We start from the raw sequence: 16,890 nt of genomic DNA on the forward strand, positions 1-16,890 counted from the left end.
AATATAGCCTTGGTGTGCGGCGTTAACATCGCGTTGATGATAATGAATTGTGATAATCTTATCTTGAAACTCATGTTCCACGTTGTTGATAAATAAAAAAATGATATTAATATGAGATTATATATATATATATGTACATATTTCTTGAGATGTATGATTGAAGTTATTGAAAAAAATGTAGTTTTTAATTAAAATCTTATACACTTGTCATATGTTAATATTTAATTGTATATACTTCACATAAATTTGTAATTTAATTGAATAAATAAGAGAAATTGTTTCGAACAGATAAAAATATGATATATGAATAATTAAAGTGCCTTTAACTGATATTTATAAAATTTATATAACATCTTTTAATATAGCTGATAACATGGCTGATCCAACGATACAAACATTTTGTTGTCGCCATACGAATAAAACAGATATGGCCATTAAAATAATGGAAGAATTTAATACAGATATTTATAATATAGTATGCATGCTTTCTTCAACGATGGGTATACTTGGAGCTGTTTATCAAGTAATTAATAATCATTGATATTCTATGTCATTACCGTGCTAATTATATAAAATGAAACAATTGTATTTATAGGTATTGCCTAGAGAAATGTCTAATCTCCCTCACCGATGGAATAGTTTCTCAGCATCGAGGGGACGTGAGATTATTGTATGGCTCGCTGTTGCTGACTTGTTTGCCTCATTAGGTATTTTACTTGTTTTTTTATTCTCACTATCTCCTTCCTTGCAACATATATTTCTATAATATACAGGGTGCCTGTATATGAAAATCTAAATTAAAAATGTAGAATCTAATTTGTTGACTAAACTTACAAGTTAATTGAAAAGAAGAATCATTGCCTGCTCGCTTGTACCACCAATTACAGGACATCCTATATATAATTGTCTATCTCTCTCTTTCTTGTTATCCATTTTTCTTTTAAATATAGAAATACCAAACAATTACATCATTTTTATCTTTTAAGGTATATTTATACGGTCTGCGTTATGGATCAACTTTAAATCTATCATGCCGATGGAAGAAGATACTTCCAGTGTTGTATTCTGTGCACTTTCTTCGGTAAATTAATTTTCATATTGTATAAGAATATATGCTAACATGTACAATGATTTAAAAAACATATTCATTTTTAAGGCATGGACGCAATACTTTTACATGGCAACATGGATTTGGACACTGTGTTATACTATCGATATGAAATTGTTACTTAGTGATAGACCTGGTCGTCCTATTTGTTATCACATGTTTGCATGGATTTGTCCTGCCTTATTGACAATCTTTGGTTTGTCAATATTATACATTCCAGATGCAAAGTAAAGTATTAGTTTAACATCATTTTTTAGTAAATGAAAAAAATTTTGTTAGTAATATTAATTAATAATATTTATATTTCAGCTGTCATAATTTAACGTCATTATCAATCGCTATATTACGTATTCTACCTAATTATTGTGCTACATACGTTTTACTCGCAATCGTTATGATTATAAATCCACTTCTTTACGTTGCTTCAACTCGTGATCTCAAAACAGCTGTTACGTGCAGTTTATCACAAGTAACCGGACGAGAAAGAAAATTGGTTCAAACTATCAGACTTAAATTTGCATTGATTAATATTGTTTATTACATATGTTGGGTACCAAATTTAATCAATGGTATCTTATTATGGACACTGTGGTTTAAATTACCTGTAAAAGCTATTATTACTTTGTGGTACATAATGGTAAGTTGATGAAAATATCATAAAATTAAATTAAACAAATAATAATAAATTATTAAACGAACAAATGATAATCTTTTTTGTGTGTCTGAATTAACATGTAGGCGGTGACAAATCCACTTCAAGCATTTTTCAATGCACTGGTTTATCAGAGATGGGGCAGAAAAGAAAAATTTCGATTGGAGTGGTGTCAAAAATTAGGAAGCTTTAGTTTAAATCAAATGTCGAAAGGTAATAAGGGTATTAATTTAACGGAATCGTCACCATTGTTAAATCAATACGCTTATACGCCTCATACGAGTATAAACGGATCTTCCTCGTTGTGAAACAAAACTGTGATACAATTTTCAATGTACTGCCAGAAATATTGACTAGTTACGATGGAAACATCGTGTTGTACATTTTTATACACTGGACGTATTACAATATCAAGATTTAAGAGTACTTGTACTTATATTTCATTTTAATCTTATCGAACAAATATTAAAGACTAATATAAAACAATGCAATAATACTGCCAGATAATAATTATTATTAAATATGGTAGAATGCATTTATGCATATTAAAATGATTAATTTAAGTTACATATATATATATGTATACGTTATACTATTTTATAAAAGTATATATACATGCATACTTTTAAAAATATTTTTCAAATTAAATCGAAGAGAAGAATTTTTAATAAAATTCAAATATATGTGGAGCGGGGTTTCTCAAATTTTTCCACTTAGTAACTCTGATTTTAAATGAATTGATATAAAATACATTTTTATAACTACAACAAATACCCCTATTTAAAATAACGATATATTATAAATGTAATAAATACAAGGAGATTTATTTTATACATCTAAGAGTATAGTTTGCACATATATACAACGTTATGCATATAATTAGTACATTTTTTTGTACATCTAAAATAGATTTATATTTTATATTTATTATTGAACGTAGAATCGTAAAATTTAAATGCATATAAATAAAAGAAAAAACTGCTTATATGTTAGTACGTTAAATTATTTAAAAAGTAAATTAAATTAATGTATTTAGAAAGAGGAGATCCTAAGATTTGTGTATAATTTATTACATTTGATTTTAAAACTTTCTATACACGCTTCAATATTAATATGTCGTTTACGAGTATGCTTCCGTTGCACGGATCAGTTACAATGTGAAAATAAATTTTATCACGAAGTAAATAAAGGATGCAATATTACAATATAATGCATTTAAAATATTTCGATATTGGTCACTGGTAATATTCCAATAATATTATTTTCAATTACAAATAAATACTCTGTACTTTATAGACTATTGTTTTAAAAATATAACTTGATAAATATCGCATGTATTTTGAGATAATAAAAAAGTTAGTATTCTTTTATTTTTATCCGAAGAGAGAAAAAAGAAAAGAAAGCATTTATATTAGCACCATGTATTTATAAACGAACTTGCTGAAATATATTCAGAGATTATACATAATTATTGAATAATAATAATAATAAAAATAATAAATATAACAGACACAATATAATAATATTCTTGTTAATTCAACATATACATCTTTTCTCTTGTCACGCGAAAAGAAATATCTTACATTCATTGAAATAATTAATAAATGTAAGTCCTATAAAAATGTTGTTGTTACGTTTGTTATTATTACAAGTTTCTAAAAAAATTAATAATTAGTTGTGTATTAAATATAGTATAAAAAGGAACCAGCAAGCAGCATTAAATATGTTATATTCGTTAACATCACAATTTTGATCTATCAGCTTATCATTTACGACAGTACATTATTCAAGTATAGCACATATACTTTTATCAATTTTAATGATTCTTCTTTTTTTTTTTTTCCTTTTCTTATACATAATGTACAATTTTTATATATATACTCGAAAATAAATCTACTATTTAATTCTAATCAACTAATTCTTAATTCGTTTATATTTAATCTGTATGTATGTTTATGCAGAGAGAGTGTGTCTCTTTTAATTTTATATTATATATTACAGATATTAATATATACAATTAATCAACTTCGTTTATGCTACTAGCACGCTAAGAAAAAGATTTTTTATTATTTTTCAATTAATTAATCAGATCATTTTTCTATATTCAATTAAGTTCTCTGCTTTGATTGATGTGCAATTTAATTTCTTTTTTTTTATTTTTTAAATTTATAACTATACTTTTTTAATAGAATGTAGCTTAATCCTTAACTACAGTCACTGCTAGTATCAACAGGATTAAGATATCGCACCAATAAAATACTACTAGGAAGAAATTTGTGTTCTGTAATATAGTATTTAAAAAAAAGAAGAAACGTTTAAATAAATAATAATTAAAATCTTAAACGCGTTCAAAAGAATGCATTTTTATGGAAATTATTTTGTTATGCGCTTAATTATTATATATTCAAAATTAATACTTTTATATAATCTCATGAATAAGAATTATACCTTCTTAAATTGTTGGAGTATTATTCATAATTTAAGAAGATGTTTAGTTAACTTAAAAACATTTTTAAGCGATTCTCAATTTGTGCTGGCTCTACAGCGACTCTTGCACGATATATATCTACAGTTATATTCACAAATATGAACAATCTCTCTCTTTCATTGACTTTATTTTCTGATAAATTGTTTTTTTTTTTTTTTAATCAAGAGTATATATACTCTTAAAATTCTTTTTAAAGAGATACTCATTTAACTTGTACCATTGTTTCCATTATGTTGCTTCTTAAAATATAATATTTAATATTTTGCTGTTTCATCTATGATACGCACTAACCGGTAAATATATTACTTGTTAACTTAGAACAATATACATGCATGTATCAAGATGTCATGTAATAAAGAAAATTTATAGAAAAAATATAAAATATTAAGTAGTAAACAAATGGTATAATACTATCCTGTCTTTTGAAATTGTTACTTTCATAATTAAAAGATATTATATACAATGAATTTACTTTGATTATCTGATGTATACAGGGTGTCTGAGGTTTTTCCAGTTAAACAGTGTCAGTGTATTCTATGCACGAAAATAAAACAAACACAGTTTGGTTGGAAAAATCTTAGACACTCTGTACGTATTCGTATTTGTAAATATATTATAAACTAAAATAAAACAATTGTACTAACATATTATAATCTAATTGTAAATATAAATCACATATAAGACCTATCGTATATTAAAACCTCATTTCAATAATCTATTAATATCAAACTTAATTTGAGAAATGAAAATAATTAAGCAGAGTGCTCCGTGAAATTGTTTAAAAATATCAAATTTAAATAATTATAGCCGATCTATAAAGTAACTTAATTTTCATTGAACTTTTGGCACATTTTATAAGAAATATATTTTTAACCTGTAATAAATAATAATGATAATAATAATAAGATAATTATTTGAAAATAAGACCTTTTTTTAAGCATTTCTTGTGATGTATAAAAAGCTTCCAAAATGATTTTTATATGATAAAGTATATCCCATCAAGATGGATGATTTGTTGCTCCTAAAGTCAAAGACGTAATATCACGAATGATCATTTCTGCTATTTTCCATGCTAACTCTTCTTTTGCCTAGATACGTTAAAAGTAAATATTATAATAGATCAAAAATATATTTGTATATATTGTCTATCGTATACTAAACTTAAACGCATAATAATTGTTACCTTATCTTGTTCCAAATTGACGAGTCTTTTAACAGCACGCGCTAATCGTGATTCTAAAAATTATATATTATTATTTATATTAATAATGAAAACGTTTCAATAGATCTATATAAAATTTACCATATTTTCTGCAAGGATCAGGTTCTATTTCTGTAATAAATCTACCCAAGTAATCGATGTAGCCAACGCTTAATCTGTATAATTAAAATATTAATATAATATAATATATAAAATAAAATAAAAACTAGAAAATAAAAAAGATTTAAAATACAAACCTATATTTGTTACGTCTCCATAAAGAATCTGGATCGTACAGTTGTCTTGTATCGATATTCATATTATTGTGTGCACTTGTCTTCGTACTAGTACTAGTATTAGATAATATTCCATTGGCATTGTTCCCTGCCTGCAGGGTGCTTTGCATACTGTTGCTAATAGAGCTCACTTCACTACTGCAATCGGAACCTGATAAACGTATAACATTCCTATGCTTATATCTAAATTTCACATTTTGTACTTATCTTTATCTTATTTTAAAAATACTGATAATCTAATAGATAAGAAAAAAAAAACATGATTACCAGCTCTCTTTATCCGGGGCTGATAATTCGAACATGGATTGCTTTGAATGGTACTGATCAGTTCCGATAAGTATTTATAATACAGCTGCGACGATAAAAATGTAGGTAAATAGTGCTGAAATTAAAATAAAAGAATTATAAAATAATATATATAAATAAATTCATTTTTTGTTTTTTTATATTTGTTACGATAATAAACATGAAAATGGATATAATAAAAAATATACCTTATTGAGAAATTTATATACAATTTTACAAGGTTTATCAAAACAATCAGGTAATGGTCCCTCTCCGTCTTCGCGACAAATATTTTCTTCGACTTCAAAACGTATTTTATCGTTAAACCCAAGAGGTGTAGTTGCTTGCAAACTAAAATATCTGCAAGTGAAATATATATGTGTTATATACATTTCTATACAATATTACATTATGAAATTATATTAAAAAATATAAATTACTTGTCGTATATGATTAGAGCATCGGATTGAGCTTCCTCAGGATTAATCGGTTCTTTTTTTTCCAAAAGATTTTGTTTATAATTAATTGCAGCCATCCAAAAGTCTAAGAGCTCGCGTTTATTTTCGAGTTCCATGAACTGAAATAAAAGAATATATTATAAATGTGTATAATTTTTTAAAGTTATAAGATAGAATATATGTGATAAAGATCATACCTCCATGAAATAAAAAAACGCAGTTTCGTTATATAATATATCTCCTAATTGTACATTTCCACTGGTGAGAACATCAATTTGATGTTTACAATGAAATTCACTTCTAAGGAAGTCATTAATATACCTATGAAATTGTAACAATTATTATGAATATTTTTGCATAGTAATCTGCAAAAAAGACGTGTTATTTTTTTGTACTTACTCCTTTTCGATAACATCAAATATAATATTTTGAATGTTAGATAGGCACCGTAATATAGGCTCTATGTTTTTGCATTTAAGAGCGTTTTCTATATCTAGTTTTAGTTCCTCAGGAATTCTATTAGTACCCAATGTTTCTTTAATAATATATTTTTTATAAATCCTTAAAGCATCTTGCCTAGTATTTGTCATATCGCCTCCTCTATCGTTCTCCAACTTGCGATTTAATTGTCGCATACCACTTAGCATCTCATTAATCTTTGGCGTGTCATTACAATTTGATTTAACATCGTTAGTATTTACAATTTCATTGTACAGTCCCTTTTCTCTAGCATCATTTTCAATATTACCTTGGAGCACGTTGCAATTAAAATTATCATTATCATCCAACGAATTAGACAAACTACTTGACTCCATAGTAGTAATAGTAGTAGTAGTAGTAGTAGCAGTAGTACAATCGTTCTTCAAATTAAAATTCTCTACATTTTCATTGCTGAGATGAAAGTTGGGAAATGATTCGCATAAACATTCAACTTCTAACCAAAACTTGATAAGAGCTATTGAATGTCTCGTATCCATAAATTGGATGAAATAACCTAGGGCATCCTTATCTGCAAGAATTTCTGGAAGCGTTTTAGAAAGTTGTGACCTGAACGGTCTTTTATTGTCTTTATCTTCCTTAACGATATCATCTTCCTCTTCCTCCTCAAGGCTGCACAATGTACTTGATGGTAAATAGATCGACGCACAATCATCACCGTATTCATCTGCAAATGTCTTTCCTAATTGTGTTGATTTTGTTGGCGATGCGTGTAATAAGCTGGGCCTGTCTCGTTGCCCTACAAAAAGTAATAATGCATTAATGATGTATCGATGAAAACATATCGTCCAATTAATAAAAGTTAATGCATATCTTTTAAAAAATAGAAAATTAATAAAAAAAACTATTAAATATTATCTAACTTTAATAATAACTTTATCTGAGGCATTTAAAAATAAAAATAAGAAAGGTAAAAATACATTGTTTTGATCAAAGAGGTTATGTTTGTTAGATGCACTATTATCAATTCCTTTCATAATATATTACGAAATAGATTTATAATTTTAAAAAGTCATATAATTACCAGGTTTTTTAAAAAATTGGAACATTTTTTACGTCAAAGAGTAACATGATAAACAACGCGATATGACGTACACTTAAAATAAAGAATATTTCGATTTTATTCAGAAATAACTTTTATATATATTCCCTTCTTCGATAATCGCGTGTGCGTGTTTTTATTTCGAATTTGAATTCGATATTTTTCGATTCGATTACACCTATTTATAATTACTATTATTCTAATAATTATTATTAAACGTAAAATAAAATACGTTTATTCGTTTTAAATTAGAAGAAAATATTCGTCGATCACATACATATGCAACGCACAACATCCGAAGGAACTGTCATTAGTGTCATCGGGAATCCGTTTACGAATTCTTGCTATATCGAATGAGTGTGTATGTGTATGAAAGAGAGAGAGAGAGAGAATGAAAGAGAAAGAGAGAGGATTAACACTTTCCTTAAAATTGTTTCGATTCTTTTAACAAAAAACGTTTTTTTACAGTAATTTATGCATCATTAATTTAAAAAAGTAAATATTGATTTTTAAATATGCAATTTCCTTAACAAAGTTAATTAAATTTATTCGCGTCGTATACGCTCCTGGCACTTCCGCGCTAATGCTGTGCATATATATATATATATATACTATTATAACATATTATATATATATACATAGGTTATGTATGACACACCGAAATTATTACTCAGTATTTCACAATAGATATTTGTCTATTTTAATTATTCGAAACACACTATAACGTTTATTATTACTATTAATATTAATATATTAATATTGTTATTATTAATATATTATATTTTTGTATTTAATTATTCGATTTAATGTAACACACTATAATGTTTTATTACTAATATTGATATTAATATATTAATATATATTGTTACTGTTATTATAATTATTATTTTTTTTTTTTTATAGATTACAAATTCTTTTTTTTCTACGTTTGAAATATTAAAAATAGAAATGAAAAAGAAAAGAAAATAAACCCCGTTTAAATTTGCGTGGCACGTATTTCATCGTTCGAAGGACGAACGATTTATACAACACCTCTCCTTTTCGATATCCCATAACTATAGAAATAAAAGAGGATTCACGTTTGAGTTACTCGATCTAAAGTTCAAAGGAGGAACGTTCATGTTCTCTGTGAAATGTCAAATATTTTCTCTGCATCTAATGGTAATACATAACAATAAAAATTACGAGCCGAAGAAGATTCGTCGTATAATTTTTTTCCATGGGATATCGAATTTTATGTGGGAGTGGATAACCTCTAATAATTTTCGTATTCGTATCTCGTAGAGTATGGCAAATAATGTATTCCCGATTCGAAGTTTAATCTTGACGTATGCATTTGCATTTTTCGTGTTTAGAATACGAGCTTTGTTTATATAGCTCGTTTAAAAAATAACGTAATAAATAAATAAATAAATGATGCACATGCGACAACAACATGTGTGACGTTGAACGTCATATTAAAAATGATAATATTAATAATAATTATTATTTTTTTGTAAAATAAAATTATTTGTATGATATAATTAATTAATAATGTTAATAATAAATCGTGCTTACATTTGTTTACCTTTTTTTGAAATTAAATTACATGAACATGTTAGGAAACCTGGTAGAAGTGCATATGGCGGCAAAATTTGAAAAATCGATACCTCGTCTAAAGAGAATTAATATATTAAGTAATATCAATGTAAGTCGAGAGAAATATTGAATTTATAAGTTATAAGATTATCAAGTATGATATTAGTGTACTTTAATTAATAATATATTCTAAAATTGATCAAATATTATTTTTAAAATATTATACAAAATTATTCAAATTTTCGACGTTTCTAATTGGCTAATCCGATAAATGTGCGATAGGCGGGTTTTTTAAAAATATTCTATAAAAATTAAAACCCAAGATGTATTACTCGTATCATTCAATAGCTAAATATTTACGTGTTATTTTGAAAACTACTATAAAAAATAAGACAGACGAACCCGAAATGTAATGCAATGTACATGTTTTTTTAGTAGCTACATATTTTACGAATCGGGAAATATTTAAATAAGTACATGTCTGCATATAGATGTGCATGTATACGGTATTTTGAAACGTGGTATACAAAATAAAACAGATGGGATATCAAGAAGTATCACTAGAATATTTGAGTAGCTACAAATATAAAAAGTCCGCGAAACATATAAATAAATACATATGCACATATAAAATACTAGACGTGCCTGAGTATGGTATTTTGAAACATACTATAGAAGATAAAACAGGTGGACTCTAGAAGGAAGAGGCCAATGTCCGGACACCGTAGTGAAAAGATACCGAGGAAGAGGCTACCGAAGAAGAGAAGCAAGCCTTTGGGAAGGCTTTTGTGGAGGCCATCGAGGAGGTAACTTCTCTCGTGCGTTCAACCGCGAAAGGAATACCGGTTTTTCGTTCAGGAATAGAATACAGTAGTAGTATTTACGTATAGGAGTAAGAGAAGGTGACCATCGCAGTCAGGACTCTGTTAGAACTTCGTGAACTTCCTCCAGTTCTTCCTTCACTGCTACTTCTTCTTCTTCTTCTTCTTCTTCTTCTTTCTGTTTCTTTTATTTTTCTTCTTCTTTTTTTTCTTAATCTTTTACTTCGAACTATACTTCACGTGTATTACATTTTTGCAAACGATTCGTGCCAAGAACGTTCTGATTCTTCCTCCTATGTGTTGTTCAGTTGCACACAAATAAGTAAAAAACGGTGCACCACCATCATCATGTCGTTTGTCTACTACACCATCGTATTTGCTTTTCATATTTATCTACTTCTCAAAGTTGTACTTTCTGCACCTGTGAATTACGATCAACGACAAACTGGAGATCTTAACGTGCGAATTGACTTGAAGGATCTGAAGATACTAGCTCTTCTTGATTCTAAAATACTCGAAGATTACACGGTAAATGAAAATATCGTTTAAAGTGTTTTCTAAGATAAGATAAGATTTACTTTTTTCTTGTGGGGCAGGGGGGAGGCCTTTAAAGTTTACATTTATTGATAAGAGAGAACAAATGACTGAGCATTTGAATAAAATTCTATTAAAAAATATTATATTTAGACGAGTATTTCATTTTAATTATCATTAATCATATATTTTGTTATATATAAAGTTTCAAACGACGTTAGAATAAATTCATTGACACGTATGTTTGATTCTAAAAAATTGGTTGTTGAATATTTTGATTAACAAAATTATTTTCTTTTATTTCTAGGACTATGATTACTTTTACGATTTCGCTGACTTCACATCAAGACCAATTTCAAAGCCCACATCGGTTTCAACGGTTGAATCTTTGAATACCGAGCCCACTAATGCACCCATATCTTCTTCAACCATCAAAACGGATTCTGTTGAAATTTCTTCTAATGATTCAATAATAACTACTTCAAAAAATGAACAATCAATTGAAGATGCAACGAAATCCACGATCGAAGAAGACAAAGTTATATCTTCGTCTAATAAAGAAGATATCCTTGAAACATCAAGGCTACCTTTAAGGAAAAGAGCTCATTTGAAAATCCGATCGAATAATCGTCCTAAATTTGTATCTTCCAAATAACAAGGAGAAATATTTGATTTTTATTTTTATATTAATTCCTATTTAAATGTATTTTATTACTTTTTTAAATTAATGTAATTTCATCTCATTGATATCTTTCTTTTTTTTAATAAAACCCAACAATAAAATAAACCTTACGTTAATCCTAATAAAATAAAAATTATACAATATCCAATTAATATTTTCCATGATTCTAATCATCGACGTTATATTCATCAAAATAATTTCAACGAAGTACTTATGAATAAACGATTCTAAACAATTAAAAAAAAAAAAAATGCATTTCAATGATTTCATTTATAATCATGTCGTAAAATAATTCTAAATAAATTCATATATGGAATTATCGAACAAAAATGATCCTTCCCTTTTTCTTATTCTTTAACGTTTAAGTAAAAAATTGCAGGTCGTAAAACAAAAGTTAAAAATACTCCGACGATAAAACTAAACGAGCGTAGAAGAAGAAGAAGAAAAACAAGAAGAAGAAAAAAGGTGCCCCTCCCTTCCTCCTCAAAAAAAAAAAAGAAAAAAAAATGGTCAACGGTACATGGTCTAGAAGGACCAGTTGAATATTCCTTGAACGCTATACATTTCCTTTACCCTCTCCAATGATCATCATCATCACCACCATCATTATCGTCGATAGTTACAGTGAGCTCAGGAAAGTAAGAATCGTCCACAGTCGTTGATCGAACTTCGTACGAGCATCTCTTTGAGTAATCAAGAAGAAATTGAAAAACAACAATAAAAATCTGAAAAAAAATGATTATTTCGAGTCTATTGATACTATCGTTGTCAATTATATTGGAATGTAATTCAGCGCCAACGATTTACGATCAAAAACAAAATGGTGAATTTAACTTTTATGGATCTTTAGACAATTTGATGTTTCTCTTAATTCCGAGTAAAACGTCGATGCCTAATATCGATTTGATTTCATTGATCGATTACAAATCAATGGCAAGACAATTGATCGGTAAGAAAAATAAGGAAAGTGAATTGGACGGGCCAATATTGTCGATAACAAACGAGGAATTAGATGTTGTTGATGATAATATCAAAACTGGTAAACCTTATCAGGTTAACATTGTCAAGATTCCTAAAGATAAGGAAAAGAGTGCTGGTCAAGATTTGAAAGAATTGGTAAAGGAAGAATTGAAGGAATTGAAGGAATTGAAGGAATTGAAGGATTTGAAAAACGAAGCTAAAGTGACACAGGACCTTTACAATTCTCAATCTTTTTCCAAGGATTCGATATCTTCTTTGAAGAAGGACGAAGATGAAAGGACACCTTTAGTTCATCAGGAATTGACCAACACGAAGGACAAACTTAAAGAAACTAAACTGCAATAAAAGATCATTTATTGATCCACACGTTTAGAATATTATGATTAATAATTATGTTATAAACTTCGTGTCTATCGTATTTTGGGATTTGGGTCATGAATTGGAGTTTTATTATTGTTACGAATAAAAGGGAGGAAGAGGGGTGGGTGGTAATGGATAATCTTCAACGTTATATTATATTGTTTTTATAACTGTTGAACTTGGACGTAATTAATTGTATCGTTTGATAGAATTTAATATAAAAATATTATATGATGTATATATATCATAAATTTCGATAAAATGTATATGTATAATTTAATATATATATATTATATATTTATTAAAAAAAGAAGGAGAAAAAATCTGATGTTAAATAAATAAATAAAACAAATATGCGTTGTCATATTTAAAATACAAAATTTGTCTATAATGTAATAATTTTCCTTCCTTATTTTTTTCCATCTTGAAAAATTTCTTTAAATATATTTTGAAATATATATTATAATAAAAAGAAAATATATATATAATATATACTTTGGAAATAAATGATTAAAAAAAGAAAAAAATAGAAGAAAAAACAAGGATGAATAATTCGTGATATCCTTGCAAGAAATGTTTTGCAAACGTTAAAGGTGAACTGCATTTCAGTCGGTTTAAAACCTCACAGTGTATACACTTGCATGTGCACGTGTGAGGAACGTGAGAGAGCAAGGGCAAGGTTACGGTAAGCAAAACCGGAAGAGATTGAACAAACTAACACTAACACGTGAACACTAACACACGAGAACACGAATACGAATATATTCATACTACTCGATGGGGCCAAGTTAGGACATTGCCCTTTTGCAAATCGGATCTCTCGTTTATATCGTTAAAGAAATGATGATAACAGGTTGTGTTGTTCATTGTAATTACACTTTACGAATTGATTTAGACATATTATGATATTTTAATATTAGCACCTGTTTTAAATAGCAAAATAAAAGTAGAAACGATAAAATACCTGTGGTGGTGAGGGGGAGAAGGGGGGTAGGGAAGTCGTATCGAATAATTTATAAGAGATACGTTCGATTATAACGGGGTTTGATATTTTTCATCTAAACTATTTTACTAGTAAGTTTTGATCGCTTGTTCAAATCTTGTCTTCGGAAATATATTTCAATATTATTTTTCTTTCATCAATTATATCGAATCCGTTAATTTATACGATCAACCGGATATATGATCGAAATAAAATACGTATCACCTGAATATATTATTTTCCAATCATTGTAAATATATCTTTTAGTATCACGAAATTTTTTTTTTTCTTTATCGTAATCATACGAATTTATCTATTACGAATAACAAATTTTTCTGAGTTTTATATATATATATATATTACAAAATAATGAATTAAATATAATATTATAAATAATAAGCGGAGAGAAAACTTGAACGACAATACGAATTAGATAAATTATCCCATTATATTTAGAAATTTAAATATTTCTCGTTATGTAATATATATTTTCTTTTTGTTTCTGTTTATAAATCCTTGATAAAACCAAAAAGAAAATTAGAACTAACGATATTAAACGCAAGCAGATTGATTCGATAATAATCGATATGTTTACGATTTGAAAAGTGATAATAAAAGAATTTAACAAGGAGAATGTGTGTACGTAAAAGTAGATATTCGGTTCTTCGACAGGTTCTTGAACTTGTCCAGTGTGGTCAAAGTATCCAGGTGGGGAGCAGGTATCTTTTCCTGGTTGATTCTACTAGCGGAGGTCATAAAACGTTCGTCCTTCGTATCGTCAAGACATCCTATTCTCTTACTCGCTCATCTACTTGTCTTCCCCTTTTATTTCTTCAATATTATATTAGTAATAAAATCAATCGAAATTGATCTCTCAAATCAGCAGTGTGTAATCAATGTTTTCAATAAATATGAGATTGTTCAAGACAACGGTCTTGTTGTTTTTACTATTGGCATTTGTTGGGACTCACGTAAGAAGTCTTCCACTTGATGAATCCGAAACTACATCATCGACGAAAATTTCTTCTTCTTCTTCTCCTTCTTCTTCTTTTTCTTCTTCTTTTGAAGATCATTACGATCAAAGGCAAAATGGTTCAGAAAATTATCGTGTACACATTGACGGTGTGGTCATAGTAATTGCACCAGTTGAAGCACTTCTTATGGCTAATGATCTTGTTAATACCAATCAATCTGGAATATCCACGATTTCATCCACGATTAATTATCCAAAACCTGACGATAATAAACCAAATATTGAACATTCGGAGAAACCGAGTAATGAAAATTTGGAAAAACCAAGTACCATACATTTGGAGGAACCTAACACCGAACATCAATCGCCGGAAAAATTAAATGTCTCTTCGAAATCAACGAAAAGGTATTTTTTACACATTTATTTTGTTTGCTTCGTAAATCATTGCGTAATGTTTATTTTTTCTTGTTATTTATTTTCTTTTTGCTTTTAATTTATTTTTGCAGATCCAATTTACGTTTAATGAACTTACTCGCACCCTTTATACGCCGTTTTTATCACCCACAATGAGTCCAAAACTGGCTCGGGGGGAAAAAAAAACAACCACACATTTCAAGACTTATATTTAGTGTAATGTAATATAAAAAATGTGATTGATATATTTCATTAATAATAGTTTATATAATTGTATGCATATATAAATATATGTTATTTTAAAAAAGGGTTCTTTTTTAATTAGGCCTTCTTTAAATGGAACTTGAAGTAAATTAGGGGGATCAAAGAAGCACGTTTGTAATACTATATTTTTAGTATATAATGATCGTTATATATTATCTGCAATGATTTTGTGAACAGACCATGTACTCACCTTTATTTATAATTCTAAAATTATTATTATTATTATTATTATTACTATTATATTATTATTATAATTACTATTATTATTCCAATATATTTATTCTTATTTTATTCTGAATTTTATATATTTATATATATATATATATATTTCTATTTGATTAAAAATTAAAATACATTGTCCATGAGATTTTTGTTCTGCTCTTATGTCTCGTTTTTTATTATATTTTTATTTTCTTCTTCCTCTTCCTCTTGTAATTTTTTTCTTTTTTGGTATACGATCACAATACTTTTTTTGTATAAAAAATGTCTTAAAGACTACATCATGTTCCTTTGCATATTGTAATACGTACAATTCTTTTAATGTATCTTTTTTTTTTGTTTTTTGGGTGGAATCACTTGCTTGTATTTTTTTTTCTGTATGTGTGTGTGTCTGTGTGTGTGAAACCTGTGTAAGAACTTAATTAATTATATATAATTTTCAATGAAAATTAACTTCATAATTATTATCGTAAGAATATAAATTATTTTTCTATTTGCTTGTGAAAATCACTATAATGGAAAATAAGCGTCACACACACAGATTCTGTATATATATGTATATGTATAATAATCATTTAAAATATAGTATCTATGTGTAAACTTGTGTTTGGAAGTCGAGGATGTATCTGTGTTCTGCGTGTGTGTATGTGTGTCTTTTTTGGTAAGTTGTGTGGATGTGTTGGCTTATACAAGAATACATTTTCAAATATAATATTGCAATTCTACTATTGTAAATTATAAAGCAGTGTTAAATATTTCCTTCTTCTGATTATATTGTTAATCGTTTAAACATTGTTCATTCTAAGAAATGATTTTATTTGTTCACGTTACGACATAATCAAATGAAATTTCAATCGACTATTATTATTATTATTAATTTTTTTAAAACACGTTCTCGTAAGACACACAAATATTTTCTATCACCACATTAAAAATCTTCACGAATTTTATATCTTCTTTAATATTTTGTTTATCTTCATTCCTATGTATTTCTTTTTATTTATTTTATATTCGATAATGGTTTACTTCAATAATTGTTCTCGTTTTTAATTTA

The 16,890-nt window shown here is 27.4% G+C and overlaps 2 protein-coding genes and 1 long non-coding RNA gene across 3 annotated transcripts; 2 read left to right on the forward strand and 1 right to left on the reverse strand.

Moving 5' to 3' along the window:
* The first annotated feature begins 277 nt into the window (after positions 1 to 277).
* Positions 278 to 2,246, forward strand: LOC122522019 (G-protein coupled receptor 143-like). Its single transcript, XM_043642805.1, has 6 exons — positions 278 to 523; positions 596 to 707; positions 987 to 1,081; positions 1,157 to 1,335; positions 1,418 to 1,745; positions 1,847 to 2,246. The coding sequence occupies exons 1-6, from the start codon at positions 374 to 376 to the stop codon at positions 2,066 to 2,068; spliced, it is 1,086 nt and encodes a 361-aa protein (XP_043498740.1). The 5' UTR covers positions 278 to 373; the 3' UTR covers positions 2,069 to 2,246.
* A 2,946-nt stretch (positions 2,247 to 5,192) lies between these two features.
* LOC122522017 (A-kinase anchor protein 10, mitochondrial) lies at positions 5,193 to 8,450 on the reverse strand. The gene is made up of 10 exons (XM_043642801.1): positions 8,011 to 8,450; positions 6,888 to 7,725; positions 6,686 to 6,809; positions 6,471 to 6,607; positions 6,240 to 6,390; positions 6,013 to 6,127; positions 5,707 to 5,896; positions 5,552 to 5,625; positions 5,432 to 5,484; positions 5,193 to 5,336 (listed from the first exon to the last, which is right to left on the reverse strand). Exons 1-10 carry the CDS (start codon positions 8,033 to 8,035, stop codon positions 5,247 to 5,249), a joined length of 1,797 nt encoding a protein of 598 aa, XP_043498736.1. The 5' UTR covers positions 8,036 to 8,450; the 3' UTR covers positions 5,193 to 5,246.
* A 5,118-nt stretch (positions 8,451 to 13,568) lies between these two features.
* Positions 13,569 to 14,896, forward strand: LOC122522026. The gene is made up of 2 exons (XR_006304973.1): positions 13,569 to 13,669; positions 14,639 to 14,896. It is a non-coding gene; the product is annotated as an uncharacterized LOC122522026 (long non-coding RNA).
* The last annotated feature ends 1,994 nt before the right edge of the window (positions 14,897 to 16,890 follow it).

Source organism: Polistes fuscatus, unplaced genomic scaffold (genome assembly GCF_010416935.1).
Source record: "Polistes fuscatus isolate 324 unplaced genomic scaffold, CU_Pfus_HIC Scaffold5, whole genome shotgun sequence".
In the NCBI taxonomy this organism is placed as follows: domain Eukaryota; kingdom Metazoa; phylum Arthropoda; class Insecta; order Hymenoptera; family Vespidae; genus Polistes; species Polistes fuscatus.